Below are 23655 nucleotides of genomic sequence, written 5' to 3' on the forward strand. Positions count from 1 at the left end.
ATCTTCACATCATGTAGAAATGGCCTGTATATAGCCTTACCTACTTTACATATAATACTGAACTAACTGCATATAGCCAATTTTACACATCGAGGTCGAGGTGCCAGATCATATGCACCAAGTGACATTCACCTATTTAGAACCCCCAGTGCAGCAGATGGCGCTAGATTTTAGATTGTATTGTCCTTGTTTATAGTGTTTCCGTCTCACGTGACCGGAAGTGCACGTTCAAAACAATACAACAATAACATCTCTGTCATTATGGTCATAAGTGGCTCTGCTCTCTGACAACGAATGGTTTATCCCCCTACCCTTTAGCAATCTATTTTTTTAAAGCATTGTGAAGACGAGACTCTACCTTCCTCTTAGTCGACGTCGTGACTATTTAATCATGACGGGGCCTTTGTTGGAGTATGAGACGGAGATGTTCTTGAACGTGTTCGGCTGTGACGGGCTGCTGGTGACGGCGGAGGGGATGGGGATAGACCGCATTCTGCTGCAGTTCATGCGGGTCCACTCCGTGGAGGACAACCTGGTCTTACTGCTCAACGTAACTACTCCAGAACAGGTGAGAACAAGACACAAGTTACATGTCCCATACCATAGCCCTGGTCCAGTGCTTACAGCACAGCTTACAGCACTGGACCAGTAAGCACTGGACCAGGGCTACATGTCCCACAGACTCTAGCCCCTCTCGGAACCCTCCATAAAGCTTTGGGTTCTGCTTGGAGGGCTACACAGACTCCAACTCGAAGAGCTGGCTACGATGGTTGGTTACTGCAAGTGCTCTGAAATATCCTTCTGAAGGACATGTCTGGATCAATCTGGGAACCCATCGGCAAAATATAGGAAAAACAGCGCCATCTGTTGTTTTTCCCTTTGAATGTATTTCTGCTGCGGAGCTCTGAATCTGTCTTGAGAGATTATGTCTGGATAAACTCCAGTCAAGTGACCAGTGACAGTCCCACATACAGTGTACGTACTGTACATACACTCCATGTATAAATTGTACATTTGTATCTGATGATTAAAGAGCCACGTTTAATACGTGAACGCATTCAGTCATCAAATCGATTTATGTAGGCCTACAGCTACATACATGCGTACATGTGTATACATTTAAGTCAGTGTGCTTACCAATATTTCAAGATTTGTCAGTAAAGGTTTTAAATGAGAATGAGAATGTTTTTGGGGTGTTTTTAAATAATAGGGCAGGTGTCTGGGGTGTTACAAGTGTATGATTGTGTGTGTGTATGCCTGTTTCTGTGTGTCTGGTGGTTCCCTGGAGGAAGCTGTGTTGGAGCCTAGACGTGTAGTGATTGCATCACATAGGGCATAGGCAACTCCATGTCGTCATCACCGGGAGGGAGAGTAGCTGTGTGTAACAGTTACTGTACAGAACTGGTGGCAAGCATCCTACTGTAAGATTCAGAATGTTTTAAAAATAAAGCTGCCACTAAATAATATAGACTAGACAAGCGATTACTTATCATTGTGCGACATCATGATTATTTCAAAGTTCATTATGTTAATGAATGTTTATTTAAAAAAGAAATGAGTGAAAACAGCAGATCTACAAGCTCAAAATGTGTTGCAAGCTTTATTATTTACAGCTACAGTATAGATCATTTTTTATACATTTACTGCACAGGATACTACTAATTGTTTGCTACTACAGAAAGGTCATCATTCATGGTGTCCCGGACTCCCCTGATGTTTTACTAGCATGTAGGGGGACTTAACAACACAATATTGAACAATGCTTAGTTGCTTACATTGTCTTCGTTCCTTGTCTTCCCCAGGAGTATTTCACAGAGCAGCTGAGAATTGAGGGTGTGACGCACTTGCCTAGGACAGTGACCAGTGACATCCAAAGCACAGAGCGCTATAATGTGTACACCCAGGGAGGGGTGCTGTTTGTTACCAGCAGAATCCTGGTGGTGGATTTCCTCACAGACCGCATCCCTGCACACCTCATATCAGGTATCATACTGCTCAAGTTGTGTACCATTCAATATCTGTAAAATATAGATTGTCTACTCTGCGCAACAGTATGAATGTTTTAAGAAGATGCTAACTTCAGACCTAAGATTGAACTTTCTGTAATTTATACAGTAGTGCTTTACTTTGAAATGGTTATTTTCAAGAGTTAACCCTGAGACTGATATTGCTTTTAACTGCTGTGTCACTCCCTTGTCTCCAGGCATCCTGGTGTACCGGGCTCATAAGATCATCGAGTCATGCCAGGAGGCCTTCATCCTGCGCCTGTTCAGACAGAAGAACAAGACAGGCTTCATTAAAGCCTTCACAGACAAGGCCACATCCTTCTCCTCTGGATTCTGCCAGGTGGAGCGCGTCATGAGGAACCTTTTTGTCAAGAAACTCTACCTCTGGCCCAGGTCTGCTGGATTCTGATAAAACATCATGACTTTGTCTCGGTATTGGTATTTAAGGGATAACTTTGCCACTTTTTTTTGAGTGTGCAATCATTTCAAGTGATCAGTGCTGTCAATGGAAGCAATAAATTCACATTCACTGAGAAAGCAGAGTTCTGCTCAGACACTGATGATGTCTTGACATTTACCAGTGTGCATTGCAAGGGAGGAAGTTGAACATCCAAATATGGTTAGTGAGTTTGTCAGGTTTCTAACTAATGTTCATTCTGCAGTCCACAGCCACATAATTTAATGAAACCCTGCCTGTAGTTCTTCTGTGATCCAGAGATGTCACAATAGGTAGAAAACTAGGTTCACAGAGAAGATTGTGTGCACATCTCAATGCCTATATTCAGGCCAGGCATGCTCGTTGTCAGGCATCAAGGCAAACATCAAAGAAGAGGAAGAACATCCGCACACCAGTTTGTAGAGCTTACTTTATTTGCCTGATGAAGACCTAGTCGTTCGAAACGTTGCAAAATTGTTGTCTTAAAATAAAGTAAGTCTCGGAGCTCTACAAACTGGTGTGCGGATAGAAAACTAGGTTACCACAGAGATCATTGGCAAGTATTGTAGACATTATAGACATGCCACCACTATGTAACTAACAAATGGAAATGAGGTTGAGATTTGGCAAAGTATTTAAGTCTGATAACATTATCGATCTCTTTCTCCCTCGTCTCTGTCCCTCTATTTCTTAACTCGTTCATCCTCCTCCCAGGTTCCAAGCGTCGGTGAACACAGCTCTAGACAAACACAAACCAGAGGTGGTGGAGCTGCACGTGGCTCTGACCCCGGCCATGAAAACCATCCAGAGCTCCATCCTGGACATCATGGGTGCCTGCCTGAAGGAGCTGAAGCGCTACAACCCCTCACTGGAGGCCGAAGACCTCTCCCTGGAGAACACACTGGGCAACGCCTTCGAGAAGGTCTTCCACAAGAGAGAGATTTGACTAGAAAACAGAATTGAGAATAGAACCTAGACAGTGTGGGAAATTACCTGCGATTAAGAGTCAACCCTTTTATAACTCTGTCAACATTTCAAAGCTTCTTTTTGATGTATTTCTTAATAGAAAATAAACTATAAATCTTTGAACAATGACATTGAGAGAGGCAATATAACAATGGTAATCATTACACAAGTACAATAATCTATAAACAAGGGGGTAACGCTTTTAGCTTACATGCTGAAGATTATTCATTCCAGTCATGGAATCTGATCTGTTTGTTTTGTTTTTTTGTTTGCTCTCCCCCGCCCAGACCATCCGTCACTATCTGGATCCTCTGTGGCACCAGTTGGGGGCCAAAACCAAGAACCTGGTCCAGGATCTGAAGGTGCTGAGAGTTCTACTGCTCTACCTGACCCAGTACGACTGTGTCACTTTCCTCAACCTGCTCGAATCCCTGCACACCAGCCAGAAGAGCTTTGGCAACAACTCTGGTGAGGCTGGCCAAATGTGTTTGCACTGCTGACAAGCCTGACATACAACAAACCCAACTTCACCTTGGGGAAGTCCTGTCTTGTCTTGCCCTGCATCTGGTTATTGGAAGCTGGATATGTTTTCAATCAGCAAAACACCCCTTTTGTCCTGTCATTTGTAGGTTTATAAAGCATTTATATTTTGCGCACCAGCAAGCATGGTTGACAACAGGTGCATACAGTTAGGATTAGATAGAGGTAGTCTGCTGATTACAGAAAAGTGTGCCAGGTAAGTTCTTCAACTTTGAATCATGTGCAGCAAAATATGGCAATAGTATACAGTAGCATTACCTAAAGAAACAGGTGTTTTCTTTAGATCATAATACTTTACTGAAACTAAGGGTATTTACTTACAAAATCTTGTCCAGGCTGTGATGATTACACACCCTCATTGTACCTCTACACTACAATTGCTGCTTTTGCTACTACTGAGCTGCAACTTGGTTTATCATGTGAACATGCTACCACCAGGTTGGCTGTTCCTGGACGCTAGCAACTCCATGTTTGTGAATGCCAGGAGCAGAGTGTACCGCATCCCAGAGAGCAAGAAGAAGCTGAAAGTAGCAGCAGAGTTGGAGAACAAGCAGACCTCCGGCACAGGTAACTGACAAAGCATTTTAAATGAATAGTTTTGTCCAGAGCTACAGACTAAGTTCATTCTTAAATCATCAACATTGTAAGCAAGCAATAAAGTAACCTGGTGTCTGGAATTCTTCTTATTGTTTTAATTGAATTACTACTATTATACTATGTCATATTTAGCCAATTGAATGTTAAATGCATGCATACATAAGCACACATAAATATACATACTATTTGTGCGGGAATGCATGCCCCTCCAGTTATGCGATACCCACATTTGTCAGAGTAGTTACCCAATAGCATTACCATAGTGCCAGTGTATGGAGTTTTGGAACGGGAAGCAATCTCTGAAGTCATGTGTTTTCCTCAGGTTCAGTCTGAAGTCTGTCATGGACAGGAGTTCAGACGGATGACCATACTATGTAATATTTAATGATATTGGATTCGTTTTTGAATCGGAGAATGTTGTTTTTAAGTCGAGCGGACTGGTTGTTAGAGGGGGTTTCGAACTTCGGATGCCTACACTACTTGTGCCCATGGAATGCTGGGTGACATGCATATGCTTGTTGTATCGTGACTGAGGACACATGCTTTTGTGGATGTAACTTTGCTGCACCTGAACAATGTTTGTCCTTGTATGCAATTTCCTCTGTGTGGACATAAATAAAGTGTGTGTGTGTGTGTGTGTGTGTGTGTGTGTGTGTGTGTGTGTGTGTGTGTGTGTGTGTGTGTGTGTGTGTGTGTGTGTGTGTGTGTGTGTGTGTGTGTGTGTGTGTGTGTGTGTGTGTGTGTGTGTGTGTGTGTGTGTGTGTGTGTGTGTGTGTGTCAGAGGTGAAGCGAGAGCTGGTGCTGGAGAACAGTCCTAAGTGGGAGGCTCTGACTGAGGTCCTCCAGGAGATTGAGAAGGAGAACAAAAGCTCTGAACATGAACCAGGTCAGACTACTATAATTACAATTATGTGCATTTTCAAAAAAGGTCTACACACATCTTGCATGTCAAGTCAACAAATAATGCACTTATCATTATCCACCTCAGTACCTACCAGTATTTAATGCTGCTTGGCTTTGCACAAATCTACTACTTGTACATGCATACATTTTCTTAGTGTAGATGTATTTTACTTTGGCAATATAACTATGTTTTCTCGTGCCAATAAAGCCCCTTTGAAAGGAATGTTAAGAATGGATGCATAAACATAAGCACACATAAATATACATACTATTTGTGCATGGACACATGCCCTTTTTAGTTATGTAATACCCATTGTACACATTTAGCAACAATAGCAACCCCAAAACTAATTTATTTTCAAGCAATGAGGCTTATTAATATTCAAGTCACCACACCTTTTGGAATAAAATTAAATTAATGGTCTTTTCCAAAAACAAACAAATGCTCTTGCCGTCAGTTATTTGAATAACCCTTTTGCTCCCAGTAAAGCAGGCCTATTTGAAATGAAATCCTCTTTATGTCAGTCGAGCCTTTCCATCAGATACAGTACATGAATATATTGCCGTTCTGTGTTACACGTGTGTTCAATAGGGTCACTCCAAAGTCCAAACACAAAAAGGATCCTGAATAGCAACAATTCCACAAATCCTCTTCTCCAAACAATTCACATCCCCAGTTCCAATTCTCCTCCCTGGTTCTCAAACACAGTGGAGGCTGAATATCTATCCCAACTCGAGCCACTTCTATGACAAAATAAATTAACGGATAAAGAGTGCTGGACAACTGAACTGTCCTTGAGTGCTGCTGCCAGCATGCAGACTGAATGGAAAATCCTTCATATTTAGTATTGCAGTGCAGGTCATGGTTCCTAGCCACACAATTTCATCACATGGTAGATATGATAACATTTTATGTAACAACATATGTATTGTCTTTGAAAAATGTGTGAACACTAACCTAGCACTGCAATGCCTACTCTTTTTCAGGTTGTGTTGATGTATTAGAATATAACTTGATAGTGTCTTTGGAGCTCTGACATTATACTTACTAGTCCTTACCGTTCTGATAAATGAACACCAAATGATGTACAGTGTGGGTAATGTGATTTAATAGATCATATAATTGATGTATTTTGAGGAAGGATTGCTTTAATATAGTTGTGAATAAATATACTTGATCACAGGAAATGGAAAAACAGTACCGGTACATCAAACATAGAAATTAAATAAAAAAACAGTCAGTGTCGCGTTTGTAGTGTAGCAATTGCATTAAGGTATGTATGGCATCAGAAGTAGCTGGAGACACACACCGCAACACAGGGGGGGGGGGGGGGGGGGAACACACACACACACACACTACACACACACACACACACACACACACACACAACAGTGAAGGCGGAGGTGTGAGGTTGCACGTTTTCCCATGTAAGTAGATGGGGGAATTTAAATTAAGCACTAAATGAATTCATCTGCAGGCAGTGAGGAGCAGCGGCAGTGTTTGATTAAAGAATAGTTAACCATCTTTCCTCCCCTGTGCTGTATCAGACACCCTTCCCTGAGGAGAATCAACCTCCTTTTAACCATCCTCTCAGCTCATGTCCCAGTATAGACTCATTCACCTTATCTGACCTTCTAGGGGGATCAATGTCTGACTGCTGTTTTACCAACCAAGCATCCTCTATGGTCTATCACTTGCTTTCTCCATGCAGGCCGTGTGTTGATCTGTGCCAGTGATGACAGGACATGCGCCCAGCTGCAGCAGTACATCAACCGCGGCTCTGACGCGCTGCTCAACCGGCTGTATACACGTACTGTCGGCAAGCGGGACGCGGCCGCTGCTGCCGCCTTAGAGCTGGACTCACATAGACATGGCAAAGGCTGGACCATGAACCGACAGCCTGCGAAGACCTCCAAGGGGAAGAAAGTAGCACAAAAGACCACTAAAAAGATGATGGGGAAGGACAAAGACGATGAGAGGGACGAAACTGAGGGGACAGCCAGTAGCATAGACGAAGATGGACTGATGGACGAGGAAATAGAGGAAGAGCAGCTGAAGTTGGACCTGTCGTCCGACGCTTACTACGGCTTGCTGAAGGAGCCCATGACGGTCATCCACCCGCTGAGGGGCTGCAGCGACCCTTACAGCCTGACACGTGTGCTGCACGAGGTGGAACCCAGCTTTGTGGTGTTGTATGATGCTGAGCTCAGCTTTGTCCGCCAGCTGGAGATCTACAAGGCCAGTCGGCCGGGGATTCCACTGAGGTAGGGGGGGGGTGTGTGTGTGTGTGTGTGTGTGTGTGTGTGTGTGTGTGTGTGTGTGTGTGTGTGTGTGTGTGTGTGTGTGTGTGTGTGTGTGTGTGTGTGTGTGTGTGTGTGTGTGTGTGTGTGTGTGTGTGTGTGTGTGTGTGTGTGTGTGTGTGTGTGTGTGTGTGTGTGTGTGTGTGTGTGTGTGTGTGTGTGTGTGTGTGTGTGTGTGTGTGCACGTGCATGTGTCCCCTTCAGTTTCCCTTCATTGTGATGCTCAGTAAAGCATGCATGCATTCTCAACTGGGTATGATCCCAAGTACGCCCTTTAGTTATTTTAAAATGTATACATGTTAATTTGGAAAAAGTAGGCAAAGATAGCCTGATGAAGGTCGAATAGGCCTAAACGTTGCAGTTCCCTTACACCATTCAGGACGGGAACCCCTTTTGGTGTTTTAAAAGGAACCCTGGCTAATATGACAAATATGGCTTAAAACATTATACTTGCCCTCTATAACTAAAATTAAAAACATATAAATATTTTATTTCTTTCATAAACAGAGAATCTTTCACTCAATAGGAACTGCTCCTGTCACAAGTTGATGATGTCATATGTCCATGTGTGGTCCAGCCCTATGGAATATATGGAATGCACATTTATTTATATTTAAAATATTGCTTTGATGCTCATATTATCCTTAGGCTCATATTATCCTAGAACAACATATATAAACATAAACAATAACATAAATGTAAGGTGCTGGAGTCACAAAGGGATAATGAGAAAACTAAAGGGAAGCTCTGCACACAGATCTGTGCACAATCAAAGTATTTATTTTGGGGTCCTTGACATGAAATAGTTTGAGAACCACTGACATAGAAACATAGGTTTTTCAGAAAACTGTCATGATTTAAAATACATTTTGTAGATTTGAGTTCAGGTCTAAATGGGTTAAACTTTTCAACTGCGTTTGAAGACAGTGTGCAGGAGTTTGTTCCTTTTTCAGTATTTACAATTTACAATTTAGGCATTTAGCAGATGCTCTTAATCCAGAGCGACTTACATTAAGCAAGAACAAAAAAGCATGGGAATACATCACATAAAAACATTTATCAAGAAACATGCGTAAGCTAAGAAAGTAACAGTGGAATATCTATATAATGAAGCTATACATATAAACTATACATCTATACTACTATGCTATACATATATGTACTATGACGTGCTATGACTACATACAATGCAATTATCGTGCTGTCTACATAACATGCTATAAGTCTGTATCAAATGCTATCTAAGTCTACAGAAATGCTATCTAAGGGGGTGGGGTAAGTGCTATTAGTATGTTGGGAACCTGGCTGTCCTGTAGGTGTGCAAAAGCCTTGCTTTTTATTTTTATAGCACATTTCAACAACAACACAACACAGAACATCAAGCAAAGGAGACACAACAATTATAAAATTACATTAGAATGCATAAAACAAGAAGAAAAAATAATGGATACAGTTACAGTGCACAGGGCGGCGGTGGCTCAGGGGTAGAGTGCCTGGATCGTAACCGTAAGGTTGCCAGTTCGAACCCGGGCTCCCCCAGAGTTACTGTCGAAGTGTCCTTGAGCAAGACACTGAACCCCTAATTGCTCCCGATGTGCTAGTTGGTGCCTTGCATGGTTTCCGCTGCCATCGGTGTATGAATGTGTGTGTGAATGGGTGAATGTAATGCACAATCTCTGTAAAGCGCCTTGGATAAAGGCGCTATATAAATGCACCATTTACCATTTACCACAGGAAAAAAGAGGCAGCGACAAACACAAAGGTCTTTAGTTGTGTTTTAAAATAAATAAGAGTGGCAGCAGACCTGCAGTTTTCTGGGAGTTTGTTAAAAACATGGAAATTGACTTGCATGTTTCAGTGTTTTGTAGATTGGTCAGCGTTTTAAAATACTCTTAGTATTAGTTTGGTCTGCTCTGCTTTAAGTCTTGTCCTGCTCATGGTTTCTCTTCTCATTGTTCTTCTCAGGGTGTATTTCCTTATCTATGGGGGCTCAACAGAGGAGCAGAGGTATCTTACGGCTCTTTCGAAGGAGAAGAAAGCCTTTGAACACCTGATCAGGTCAGTACTGTTTCTTCCAACACTCCAAGGTGGCTGGACAGAGATATTTATTTGTCATTACTGATTTTGAAGTAGTTCTTATTTTGAATTCTGTCAAGAAAATAGGGATATAGGCCCTCATTTATCAATTGAGTGTAGTACACACACGTCGCCACAGTATTTATAAAGTGATCGCAAACAGCTGATCCTTCCTTAATTTCGTTCCGACATTAATAAATGTGACGGCTGAAATCTATCTGGCACGCCCTATTAAATCAAGCCTCGCCCTCGTTTTTGCGACATGAACTGCAATACGACCGGGAAACCATGGTTACAGGAGAAAAAAAAAGTTTCCCTCGCTTGCCTTGCTGCCCCCTCTCTCATACACACACACACACACACACAGACGCACGCATAAAGCTGTAGGCCTACCCTCTCTGTTTCTCCTCTCGCTTCGCTTCCCTTGCTGCCCGCCTCACCCCCCCCCCCCCCCCCCCCCACACGCACGCACATATCGCAATTTGCAAGCAACTGTCACTGTGTGTTGTTAGTTGTATATTCAATTATTAAAGTATTTTTAATTTAATATACAACAAGATATATTAGTGAACGAAAACCTGAACCTGTGAACCATGAATTAAATAACAAATAGGCACACACACGCTGCTGTTTTGCATAGGTGCTCCTCCTGTCCTGTCTGTCTCTCTCTATCACTGTGGTTCGTCTGTGACACCGTGACCAACTGACCATGCACGTTCGACAGTCTATTTAGATTGCCTCGCAGTCGCTTGTCGCTGCAGTGGCTGGGCTGTCAACTGTCATTATATGAATGTGCAGCCAAAATCGTAGCCTCATGTGGCTGGCACTGGTGGTGGTGGTGGTGGTGGTGGTGGTGGGCTGGCTGGGTAGCCTACCTATCTCCGATGTGGTTCCCACTTGCGCTGGCAGCCTGGCACGGTACATTTGGCATTCGAGCGACGCGTCAGGTTTATTAAACGAAGATTGCACATACCGTAACTCCAGAGGCTACCCACGTTGGGACTCTCCGCAGCTGCAGCACTGCACTATACTCTCCAACGTCCCGTCATGGAAATATTTCAGCACAGACAGCCCAAATCCTCGCATGTATGCGCTCATGCAAAACACTGTTTAAATGGCTTAAGCATCTAACTTGCAACATTGTTTTAAATTGCGCGATTTTATCTCCTACTAATTTCATATGACACAAATACACATCGTTGATGTATTCCTTTACATTTTTTTTTTTTTACATGTAGCCCATATACATACATACAGTTTTATATAAACATTTTAGGAGTGAATACATATGTTTAGATGCCTGTGACAGCCTCTCAGCTGGTCAAACAATGCTGCTCCGCTGTTCTACGACAGAAAGACAGGTGAGGACAAAGCGTACGACGGCTCCCGACCAGACGTGATTTTTGTCATGGCACAAGTTCAATTTCAAGCTTTGGCGGAATTGGTAAATTGCGGTAATTTCACCCATATTTTGGCGTACGCACGGTTGATAAATGAGGGCCATGAGGTCAAAAGTCTGTCTGTGAATTTGATAAATATTAACCAATAAAAAGTATTAACAAGAGCATGTGACTAAATAATAACTACATTGGATTCATAGGAACACACTTTTGTTTTTCCTGAAAACACATGTAACCCTAACCCTTGTACGGTACAGGGGTTACGCTACAAATATTGTCACTGTCGGCTACAAGTTGTGCCCGACAGCGACAATATTTCATTTCCCAATATGTTGTGTGACATGTCAGGGAGAAGGCCACCATGGTGATTCCAGAGGAAAGAGAGGGCAGAGAAGACACTAACCTGGACCTGGCTAGAAACCTGGAGCCTGCCAACGCCACTGTCAACACTCGCAAAGCAGGCATGTCCCATTAATAATTTACTGCGCTGTTCTACCGCACTATGGTTGTTAGACTTTGTACAAACATGGCATTCTGCTTTCCATCAGGATTGTTATTCACTGTTCACTATGACATTTTCCCTCCTTGCTCTCTTAGACATTTTGAATTTGAATCTGAATTTGATCCAAAGTGTTAGTGTTACTTTAGTGCTTGTCCAGGAGCCAATAATCCAATATACCTGGGATTTGAATGTGTTATGCTTACAGTCTGACCGTGAAGGATGCACACATAACATGATTAAATGGATAAGAAACAAGATGGAGTCACATGAAGATGTGACTTCATGTGGATCTTGGAAAAATTAAAAATGGGCTTTCATCCCATTCATGGACGGCTTGTGAGATTAGCTCCAGAGTCCAGACAGATAGACATACACACATGCACACACACCAATCCTCATGTAGGCGGCTGCTTTCAGAGCCATGCCGTAAAAAAGAAAAAGTGAATGACATGAAATAAAGTAACGATGAAGGACATGGTTTTGAACAGGGGGACAGGAGCAGCCCAAGGAGCCGTCGCGCGTCATTGTGGACATGCGTGAGTTCCGCAGCGAGCTGCCCTCCCTGCTCCACCGGCGTGGGATGGACATCGACCCCATCACCCTCGAGGTGGGGGACTACATCCTGACCGACGACATCTGTGTGGAGCGCAAGAGCGTCAGCGACCTGATCGGCTCGCTGCAGAGCGGCCGCCTCTACACCCAATGCGTGTCCATGACGCGCTACTACAAGAAGCCCGTGCTGCTGATCGAGTTTGACCCGGCAAAACCGTTCTCCCTTGTAGCCCGCTCTGATTTCCGGCAGGAGATATCGCCCAACGACGTCATTTCCCGACTCACCCTCCTCACCCTGCACTTCCCCCGCCTCCGCATCTTGTGGTGCCCCTCACCCCACGCCACAGCTGAGCTCTTCCGAGAGCTGAAGCGAGGCCGCCCAGAACCAGACGCTGCGGTGGCACAGGCCGTGACGGGCGAGTCTTCCGACACGGTGGCCGAGTCGGCCGACCTCTACAACCCCGGACCGTACGACTTCCTGTTGAAGATGCCGGGGGTCAATGCCAAGAACTGCAGGGCACTGATCAGCAATGCTGACAGCCTGGCAGATTTAGCTAAGTTCAGTCAGGACAAGCTTGCACAGATACTGGGGCATACCGCCAATGCTAGGATGCTCTATGACTTTCTGCACAATATTGCTGATGTCCCTGCACCTGCCCCAAAGAGCAAACGGACATGATGGGCATGAAAGATTTTATCTAAAGGTGTATTAAGCTTTAAAAAGAGAGATGGCAGTCCATAGAGCAATTGCATGTTTCAAATATCATATCATCTATTATGTACAGTTTTGTGACTGTCAGGAGTCCAGGACTGACTGACTGCCTTCTGAATTTCAAACTAGGTTAAAGTAGAAAATAAGGGGGAGTCCCGCACACTTTCTTCACTTAGAAAATAATATTGTTAGAGTTACAACTCTATAAAGGTCAGAGTGACCGAAACGTTCTTTGTTTGACAGGCGCTAGCCCCTCTTATGTCCAGCTTTGAGGGCTTGAAACTGTAAACACAAACATTGTCCTAACACAAACATTGAATGCCATTGATAATGAATGGCCTTTGAGCACAGACATTGCGTAAACACATTGAAGACGAATATGATGATAAGAGCGCCCTTCACTTCACACAGGTGTGATTTTTACTATTCAAGTTCTGTCCATCTCCATTCAGTAGGCGTGCAAGGGTTTTTTTCTTCTAAACTAGAAGTGCCTTTGTTACATTTTAAACTATGTATTTAACTCGGGTCTCACATTTGTATTAATTGTTTGTCAGTGAATATTAAATATGGAAACTATATTGTAATTGTTTGTTTTGTATAAACCTACAAACCTGTGATGTGACATTAAAGCTGATTCTATACTGTATAGAACTAAATGTAATGTAATTGTCTTGTCCTGAAAAAATGCACTTCATTTGAAGTTTAGAGATGTGATATGGCAGCTCAACTGCTGTGCATTTGCCAAATGCAATATCATAACTTTTATGAGGTTTCCTAGCATCATCGAGTTTTAAATAAAAATATTGTATATACATGTAAGTGTATATATAGATAAATATACAATTATTTTGTCTCTAGCTGGCTACAATAAACAATGTAAATAGGCTTTATCTTTACCCCCCCCCCCCCCCCTTTCCTGTCTGATAGCCGCGATGACGTCACCCCGTGCATCCGAACAGCGAGCCGAGCAGTCGCAGCCATTTTACTCCGTGGAAATAAACTTGGCTGTTCAGGAAAGATACTCCACACAACTCCACACAGACACGCTCAGTTGTCTCAGCGAGTCACGGACCCGCGTCCGATCTAGACCCCCTCTGGCAGATTCGGTAAGATGACATAGGCCGGGTGACCGTGTCGTGTGTATAACGGGTCTTGTTTTTAGCATGTTAGCCTGCTGCCTGTCAGTTGCTCTGGTTTACACTAGCTGTGGGTGTTTGTTGAGGATTCGTCATTTTCAGGATGGATAGAAAACGACAACATGGTTTGTTGCAGTGAGCCTATAGATAACGTGTCAGTCGAAGCATTTTGCTGTATTCTCCGCTGTCACCTGTCAGATGTTAGCATCTCCCACACCCACCCACCCACCTATAGTACCTACCCACAACAACCAGTGAACAGCATCTGCCTGCACATTGACCCAATACTTGACTATTTCTTCCAAGGTCAACATGCTGTGTGTGATGGGGTTTAAGGTTAGGTTAGTTTGGCAATGTTATTCCTTTTTCATGATGACATGTTCTTTTCTCAAGGTTTAAAATGACAGGGCATCGGGCGTCTTTGGTCTTGACAGCTGTAAATGCTGACTGTTTGCTTGTCATCTTGCCTCTGGGTGGGGTGTACCGAACATTAAGCCTTTAATGGCATCATTCAATGAAGGGTGGCAGAGATGAGCACTGTGTGTGTGTGTGTGTGTGTGTGTGTGTGTGTTCTCTCTCTCAGAGGAGGCCCTGTCTGTCCTATAACTTGGCTTTGTTTCATGGTATAGTCATAGTGTGAATTATAAGATGTCAATGGATGTGGCCGTATGGGAAAGAAACTATCTCCACAGGCTGTTTCTTCAGTAAACTATCCCCAGTTGTTTGACTAATTTCAGTGGCGGTAACGGTATCGCTTTGCAAGCTTGTGCCTACCATGCTCATTTTAGACGTGTTTTTCCACTGTGTTGTCTGGTTGAATGACAATAAAGTGAGAAGGTAATCCAGGCACAAGCTTTTGCAGAGTCAATTTAAACATTTGGCCCCAAAATGATGTGATAGCTCTTCCCGTCTTTCTTGGCCAAATCCTCAGTCTCTCTTGTCATCAGGGTTTTAAATGGCCATTTAAGTGACGGATTACCACACTCATGAGAGATGAGTTCTGTGCAGAAAGGTGATTGTTTGCCAGAGGTTTTTTGTTATTACTGTTTACAAAACCGGTTTAGATTATTGATCTTGATGAACTCACCCAGGGCAGTGGTGGCTCAGGATAGGGTCGCTTGGGAATAGAAAGTTCCAGGTTCAATCCTGAGGCTCTCCCTCCATTAGTGTCATACTGTCCTTGAGCAAGACACTTAATGGACTGCTCCTTCTGAGCAGGTTGGTTCCTTGCATGGTTTTCTTCCACCGTCGGTGTGTGAAAATGGGTGGAATAATGTAATGCACATCGTGAAGTTCTTGGTTTAAGGGGCCATAGAATAATATGCATCATATATCATTACCCAGAGCCCTGGCATGCTTACAGATGTTTTCATTGCTCTGCCTCTGTTATAAATTTAGCCAACCGTCTCGTCTACTAAATCCATTTTAATTTATCCATTTCTTACTCTGAGTGTACAAATGTAACCAAATGGACCATTACAGAGTAGTTAAACAGAGAGAGTCATTGGCGGAACATTAAAGGACTGACTTCCTACTGGTGTCTTTATTTATTTTGTGTATCAAATCCTGCTGAAGTGTGACTGCGTTGCAGTGGAATCTGTTGTGTCCTTTAGGTTTAGTTCCTGTCACACACACACACACACACACACACACACACACACACACACACACACACTGAGCATGTTTTCATGCATGTGTGCACATTGTGTGTGTGTGTGTGTGTGTGCGTGCGTGTGTGTGTGCGTGGCATGTGCGCAATAGTACTACTGATTTCTAAAAGGAAACCCTCACTGACTACTAGACAGCCAGGAGGGAAACTCACAACAACCAAACCTCTGTGTGTTTGTGGGAACAGAGCGGAACAGTGACTGGAGAGAATGAGCCATGAATGACATCACTGTTGTCTTATCTCCGGAATAAAGCGGCCATTTTTGTTGGAACAGACAAGTGTTCTATTTCAAGTGTTCTATTTCAGCCAAAACGGTTGACTCAAATAGCTATGTACTGACTGATTGTTGATCCAGAGAGAGACAGGATGGATTTTTGAGACTAGTACACACTATGCTTTTGCTGCTGGGTGCACTCACTGTTCAAAATCTCTTTCTCTCTCACTCTGTTTTTCTCTGTTTTGTCTTTCTCTCTGTCTCTCACACACTCGTCACTCACTCTCTCTCTCTCTCTCTCTCACTCACTCACACACACACACACACACACACACACACACACACACACACACACACACACACACACACACACAGGTGATGGAGTGTGTTTGTACGAGCATACAGAGACCGGACCACCCTGACTGAACCTTGTTTATCAGCTACTAGACCTAGACTGCTACCAGTTATCTCATGTGGACGCACACACACACACACTCTGTGTATGTACACACTGTGTGTGTGTGTGTGTGTGTGTGTGTGTGTGTGTGTGTGTGTGTGTGTGTGTGTGTGTGTGTGTGTGTGTGTGTGTGTGTGTGTGTGTGTGTGTGTGTGTGTGTGTGTGTGTGTGTGTGTGTGTGTGTGTGCGTGCATCACTGTTTTTTGTCACTCCAACGGCTTCAAAGACAGGTCTATTTGTAGTATAGTTGACCCTTGACCTTTTCTTGACAGTATGCCAAGTCTTGGGAGCAGCACAGAGCACCTCTGTTCTCTGTGTTTGTTATTGTCCTGCATAGTCGTAAGTCTAAAACACCACGGGTGTGTCTTGAAATCATCCCCATTTTTTATTTTGGGGCACAATTATAATTATATTATTAAGTGTCGGTCATTCTTTTTCATAGTTGTCGTTGCTGAAGCTTTGTAGTCTTTCAGCAGTCTTCTTCTCACACAATGTCTAAATCCTTTCCTCCTAAAGATGTCCCTGGCCTGTATATGAATGTAAACATAAGTGTAAGTAATTGAGAATAGTCATGTGTGTGTGTCAGACTGTCAGTCTTATTGTCAAAGAATGAATGGCTTTGTCTAAGCTGAAAGCCACACTCTATAAGGTATTGGGTTCAACAATGCATGTTGTATACATTTGAGAGAGAGAGGGAATAAAGGACGTATCTAGTATAGTCTAAATAGTACATTCTACAGTAGTGCCTTTACACGCTAGGGGTTAAATGTCTTGCTCCTTTTTTCGACACTAAACTTGGGAGAAGCCTTGGATCGAACCCGGGAATCTTCCGATTCCCAAGCGTCTGGTCTACCCTCCTGAGACACTGCCGCCTCGTTATGTATGAGCTCCTAGTCTTGATGTACTATCAAAATGATGCAAAGTATCATAATAGCATAATGCACACAAGCAAACCAATTGACCAGTGTGCCATCAATTTGTACACAAATAAGCCACGTTTTGAGCTTGTAGTTCGGCCTTCATCAGGTGTGACCTGTGACTGTTTTAAGTAAACGAAACAGACATTCTTTTAAACTGGATCTGACTTGGTCACATCACCCTTGTGGTTGTCAGCTGGCTGATACCAGGCAGGCAGGTAGAGAGAGAGTCGTAAAGAAGACATTCCACACACACCTGTCCTGCACTGTGCAACAGAACTATGCCTTATATGGTGGTGACAGAAAGCAGCCTCACACACACACACACACACACACAATAGTCCCAATGAAAACATGTGACCCAACTGCTCAAAATGTGTTTGTGCCTATAAAGTATATATCACACAGAGACACACACATATCTTATATGTACAGTATATATAATATAATTGATTTGTGTTATTTGTATGCCACGGTCATGAGAACTCTGTGTGTACTTTGTACACTAAATCGGTTGTCATATTATCTTTGTTGTTTTCACACTAAACGATTGATCGCAGGCAAGGGATCACATGCTGCATGAGTTCGCCAAGATGCGATCCAGACCCAATACATACATATAAGTATTTGTTTTTATTCCAATACATTTTGATGTCTCACGGTCTTATGTACGTGCAGGCTCCTGTGATACATGTGTGAGACCCTCTCACCAAGTGAGAACAGCTCTCAGGGGAAAAAAATCCCAGGCCCTCCTGATCCTGAGAGATGTCATTTTTCTTGATGTCATATCTGCCCAGCAGTGACCACCATCATCTACCATTAGACCCATGGTTTAAGACTGGTGTGCGTACTGCGTACATGCGTGTGGCCTCTTTGATGAAACACATGGTACTTGTTGGTTGCTGCCAGCACCGTTAGCAGAGCAGCACGCAGGTCTGTGCCATCTGGACCTGCACTTTGATTCTGCTGGGGCAGCATCCGTGTTTATACCCAGCTGCCTAGTCAGCCATGATAGTTGTTTGCTTGTTTTCCCTACCTCCTTTCTTTATCTCTTTCTTTCATCCCCCCTTTTTACTGATTCTCTTTACTTCTCCCACTGTCTCCAGTTCACTGTAGTATTAGTTCACGTTATCGCTCTCTTTCTCATCCTCTCCTTCCTTCTGCTGTCTGTCTCTTTCTCACTTTTACTTTATACACCTCCACATAAGGCATTTAGTAACTCTGAACTTTTGTCCTGACAGATCTACAAGCTCACAACACGTAGCAATCAGACACGGCAGTTGTAGACCGGCAGTGTTCCGCAAAACGATTTTGATGTAGAGGGAATAAGGAGGTGGAGATGAACCCATAAACAAATTAAATACTGTAAGTTGAAGTGGTTATAACCACTTTGAAGTGGAAATGAAAATTTCATGTGATGCGTATTCTTTGCTATTCATTTCACGAAGTACTGCACACTATATAGTCTACTTGCCAGCCCATAGAGCCCCATTGTGAACCCAGACAACCCTTGAGTACACAGAGGTTTTATGTTTGAAATGTTTAGTATGGGTCCCCAGCATTTAGAAACTGCCGGATGCTAACTTGCATATCTCTGATGTCGGGAGGAAACCTCATAACTCCAAAATGTTCATTTTTCAGGAAATGAAAATATAGATTTTTTAAAACAAAGCAATACAGCCTTATCAAAGTTGGTGTTGTAACTTTATATATTGTCAATTACTTCCATGAGAGGGGGAGAGTTGGTGGAGTTGGTTGCTTTAGCAGACATTGCCACAAATGTGCTGACATCATCACATTGTGATGACGGCTATGGCCGTTTTAGCCAAAGGAGTGTTTTTTGTGCAAAACTAATGCTTGGAATGGATTGGTCTCACATTATGCCAATTCACCTTTGTCAAGTCCCGCCCATGGTTGTGCCCCTCTTTGCACTCATTGGTTGCTGTTTCGTGGTTGGACAGAAATCCATCCACTACCATTGAAATAACCTGTTTTTCAGTTGTTTCATATTGATTCTGTGCTTATTTTAAACTTGGTGTCAGTAAAAAGGAACATCACAGGTGCAGCAGGGTGACTGGGCATATCATGTTTGTTTTTAGTTGTTTCCAAAAATGATGTTATAGTAAATTCAACATAAACAAGGCGGAACCAGAGCGGAACCAGGGCAGAAAGAGCCTGCTGGTTAGTCAGTCAGGGACCAATCAGAAGTCTGACAAAGGGTGAATTATTATTATTATGATTAAGTGGTTAAAAAGGATTAAGCCCCACCTGTCCTTTCTTCTCTCTCTCTTCTCCCTCTGTCTCGGTCACTCTGATTCATATTTACACAAACTAATTTCTCAATTGAAATTACCTAGCTATACTGTATCCAGTTTAATGCCAAGTGCCAACTGGGATACAGCCCAGCTTCTTTGTAAATCAAGCATACTTCTGTTGAAAGGCTACCCAGAGCCTCCGTCTTCAGGCTGATTTAATCTCAAACCTGAGAGTGTTCAGCGATAAGAGGCGCACTCTGCAGCTCGCTATTGTCTCCGCACTGCATATCCACTTCCATCGTCATAGAGACCGATGTGGGTTGCCCTAGTAATCCCCGAGCATCTATCGCCAGGTCGTCCCCCGACGCAGCCTTAATTAAGGGGCGTCTACTACTTTTTAATCAGGCAACTTTAAAGTGCTACCTTATGTTTAATTCTCGCCACGCTGCCATTTTGGACGCTGTCTGTTCGTGGAGCGTAGAGATATCCGATTGTTGCATTAGCATTCATGCATTCATTTTCTTCACCCTAGTACATCATCTTGTGTGGATACCTTTATTGTAGATAGATGGCGATGCCCTCAAGTTCCAGTATCAAGCCAATTGTGATGATTATGTTTTCTTTCTCATCTCCTCCCCAGGTTGGACTACATGGCTTAGGGTCTCTGCAAGTAGACTGAGACGTCTCCGTTTCTCCCTCTGTCCTGCCTCTCCTCTCTTCCACCAGAGGTAAGCACACACTCGTAGAGGATAAGACATTTGTGCATAATTGACAATTGTGTGTAGATCGTTTTAAATCCTCTATGGCGATCAATGGACTACTATATTATCAGCACATAGTGTAGGGAACTGGTTCTCAAACGTTCAAGGGCCCCCCTTAACTATGACAGTATACAAATGGAACCAAATGGACCCTATTTTGTATACTGTCAGTGTCAAGAGTTACAGACTTGTAAGGGTCTATGTAGAACACCCTAAAGGAACCCTGCCGGAGAGTCCCTGGACCCCACTCTGAGAGCCACTGGTTTAAGGATACAGTAATTATAGATTTATTTTATTTATCATAGCAGCTTGTGGCTTTCACAGTTATATCTTGTCACTAAAGTAAATCTTGCTGTTGGACTAGTCATTACAGTACATTTTAACAGCCTGGCGGTCAAAGGTCAAGGTGGGATCTATAAGCTCACAATGCCTTGCGATGTGAGGTGCTGTGGTCTTGTAAATTGGCTATTTTCACTATTTGGAGACATACAAGGTTTCCACAAGACGGCAACGAATCCACGATATATAATTTATTTTGCATTTTAAGGGGTGCTAGCCCCTCCTATGCCGAACCTTCCATGTTTGTGTAAACATTTGTGTAAACACACATTGAAGATAAAAGTGAGGATAGAAAAGTGAAGATGCAAATTGTGATTGGCCAGAATGAGATGATGTATGATGATGATAAGAGAGCCCCTCACTTCACATGCATGTGATAATTGTAATGTCATGAGTTGGATGGACACCAGCTTATCTTTGTTGCATTCACCTCTTTAGCTTTGTATGCCAGACAAGTGCAATTGTTTGTTGAGGGCCAATACTGCTTACTGGACGATTACTGTCCTCATTTTCTCACTCTGACATCTTGAACTTGGATTTTGGAGATTTCGTCATTTCCAATTGCAACAACACATGACCTGGGATCAAAGCATTTAAACGTCCTTTTCCAATTACTGTTTAATTAAAGAGACATGTGTGTGCAGAGAATAATTTGAGGAAAGCTGATTAAGCCCTTATTAATACTTCCTCATAATATGGCCGTGACATGTTGCGAGCTTGCAATGCAGGCTATACTATTTCCGTTACAGCACTGACGGCTCAGCTTTTTAAATAAAAACGAATCTCTGTTGTATCAGTTGCCAGTGCCACCTGTTAACACTCTGAGCGGAGACGGAGATTAATCAAAAGACGGAACATTATGCGTTTGATAACATAGCACACCAGTCTACAGCCTGGGAGCGTCGATTGGGCAACATTCCATGTAATTTCCGTCAACCCGACTGTCTCACCCGGGAGATGGTCCCCCCTCCCCCCCCCCCCCGCCCCCTAATTGTTTTAAAAATGCTATAATAATAGAAATGCACAAACTCGCAATATGTTGTCAATGTCAACCCATTGTGAGCTTGTACTGTAGATCGGCTATTTTTGCTATTTGTCATACGATCAGGCTGAGGCCTGAATAACAGCCAGCGACGGGTTATTTCACACCAACCAACTGCTCAGGCTACATTAAAGTAGCAATTAAGTTAATTAGCTTGAATTGCATGTTTTTATATTTTGGCATATTCATTGCTGATGAAGATTAATGCGTTGATTGCTGCTTTGCCTTTGACTTAATGAAATGTGACTGAAATGAAGAATGTGTTTATGGATTATGTGTGGGTTTGCTCTGGCACATGTACCTTACCACTTAACATAGCTGCCTAAACCCCTTTTTAATATGGCGTAAAAATGATTTATTATTACAAACATAATATTATGTCAACTTAAAAACAAATGCACAGCCAAGGGGAAGTGCAGCTGAATGATCCAAGAATAATGAGATGACAAATGCATTTCTTCAGGACATATTTTCTCATCAACTTTACATTGCTCCTTTTCAGCAATGTAAAGAGAAGGCATGTAGCCAAAATATTGAGAATATGCAATATTGCAATTTCCCTAACCCATTCTGAACGGGCACCCATTTTGGTGTCAGCATCATGTTATGCTTTAGCTATTGAAAAATAGCAGATCTACAAGCTCATATCGCGCCACCGAGTGGCGCGATACGAGCTTGTAGGTCTGCTATTTTTGAAAAATCGAAGAGCGACTGACATTTCCAGAATCTGATCTCAGGTCAGAATGGGTTAATCAGACCAGTGTGTGTCCAGTGGAAACCTCGTATGAATCTGATCTCAGGTCAGAATGGGCTAAAGACTATAGGCTACGTCAGCCAGAGGAACACAAAGCGATAAGGAGAGGCGCTGACATGTTCATTGCTGGGTTTCGTATTCATGCTGAACCACTCACCTCTGCAGCACAAACTAGAAAATTCGCAATTTAAAAAAAATGCAGAGTGTGGTTGCCGCAGTGGCTTACATATGCCCCTCCCACTAGTATTGCCAGCCAATTACAATTTCAAGTCACGCCTTAGATCATGCGTAAGTAATTCGGAGGGGATTTAACCCCCGAAATTCATGTTTTTGCGACACACGGTTACATTTCTCGCATTTTTTGCTTTTAGAACTTGGTTGATTGAACCACCCCGGACATGTGATTGAAATGTGGGATGGATTGGACATTCCGTTCGTGATTTATGGCATTTTTTGTGATATAGGCCCCTCCTACTAACTTCGGAAGACGATTACGGCCGAACGATACGCACTTTCAAAATTCTGCGGCTCAGTTTTAATTGGATGGGTCCAGAGATCACGTGTGCCGATTTCTGTGAGATTTGGACAAAATCTGTAGGAGGAAAAGCAAAAAGTGTGTTTTGGACAAAATTCAAAATGGCGGAAAATCTATCATGGCGGAAATGGGCGTGGCCTATATGGGGAGATGCGTCATGACCCAAGGAATCCAGGGAAAAAATAATTTTGATTTTACGACCTACGGTTCAAGAGTTATAAGCCAAAAGGTAAAGTGGGCTGTTATAGCGCCACCATGAGGCCGACCGATAAAATTTTAGGGTTAAATAATTTTAGGGATAATGTTGAATTATCCCTAAAAGTTTTGTAACTATAGTGATTACAGTCTCCGACGAACAAATACTTTTATGTGAATTTTTGCCTTTTCCCATTCATGTCAATGGGGACATTTAATTCACTAATAAATTCATATCAATTAAACTATACAACATTTCTCTTAACAAAATACAAGCACACGATTCCCGATTTTTCCGGTCAATTTGACATATGGCTCAAGTGCGTACAGCGTACAGTGTGGGAGGTATAAAGCGTCAAAATAAAGACTACTCCAGTGAAAAAAAAATAA

At 42.9% G+C, this 23655-nt stretch overlaps 2 protein-coding genes across 6 annotated transcripts in view; both read left to right on the forward strand.

Moving 5' to 3' along the window:
• The first annotated feature begins 266 nt into the window (after window positions 1–266).
• On the forward strand, window positions 267–13177 carry ercc4 (excision repair cross-complementation group 4). Its single transcript, XM_083787086.1, has 11 exons — window positions 267–568; window positions 1803–1983; window positions 2204–2399; window positions 3157–3364; window positions 3696–3876; window positions 4387–4515; window positions 5327–5431; window positions 7161–7713; window positions 9715–9807; window positions 11574–11686; window positions 12216–13177. Exons 1-11 carry the CDS (start codon window positions 392–394, stop codon window positions 12956–12958), a joined length of 2679 nt encoding a protein of 892 aa, XP_083643212.1. The 5' UTR covers window positions 267–391; the 3' UTR covers window positions 12959–13177.
• Window positions 13178–13949: 772 nt separating this feature from the next.
• mrtfba (myocardin related transcription factor Ba) overlaps window positions 13950–23655 on the forward strand; it is a 40384-nt gene continuing 30678 nt past the window's right edge. For 4 of the 5 annotated variants that reach the window (XM_083787734.1, XM_083787736.1, XM_083787737.1 and 1 more), the window contains exons 1-2: window positions 13950–14097; window positions 20280–20367. The gene's annotated coding sequence lies outside the window, so the exon portion shown is untranslated. Of the gene's footprint in view, window positions 14098–18656; window positions 18750–20279; window positions 20368–23655 lie in introns of those variants that run through there. The other variant, XM_083787735.1, reaches the window with a different exon arrangement.

Source organism: Protomyctophum parallelum (genome assembly GCF_964188405.1).
Source record: "Protomyctophum parallelum genome assembly, chromosome: 17".
Lineage (NCBI taxonomy): Eukaryota > Metazoa > Chordata > Actinopteri > Myctophiformes > Myctophidae > Protomyctophum > Protomyctophum parallelum.

Bases quoted from the DNA above. Each gene is read 5' to 3' on its own strand.
- ercc4 (XM_083787086.1), top strand. From the start codon at position 392: ATGACGGGGCCTTTGTTGGAGTATGAGACGGAGATGTTCTTGAACGTG. The intron at 5,432-7,160 runs GTCAGACTACTA...TTCTCCATGCAG, and splicing joins AAGCTCTGAACATGAACCAG to GCCGTGTGTTGATCTGTGCC. The intron at 7,714-9,714 runs GTAGGGGGGGGG...TGTTCTTCTCAG, and splicing joins CGGCCGGGGATTCCACTGAG to GGTGTATTTCCTTATCTATG.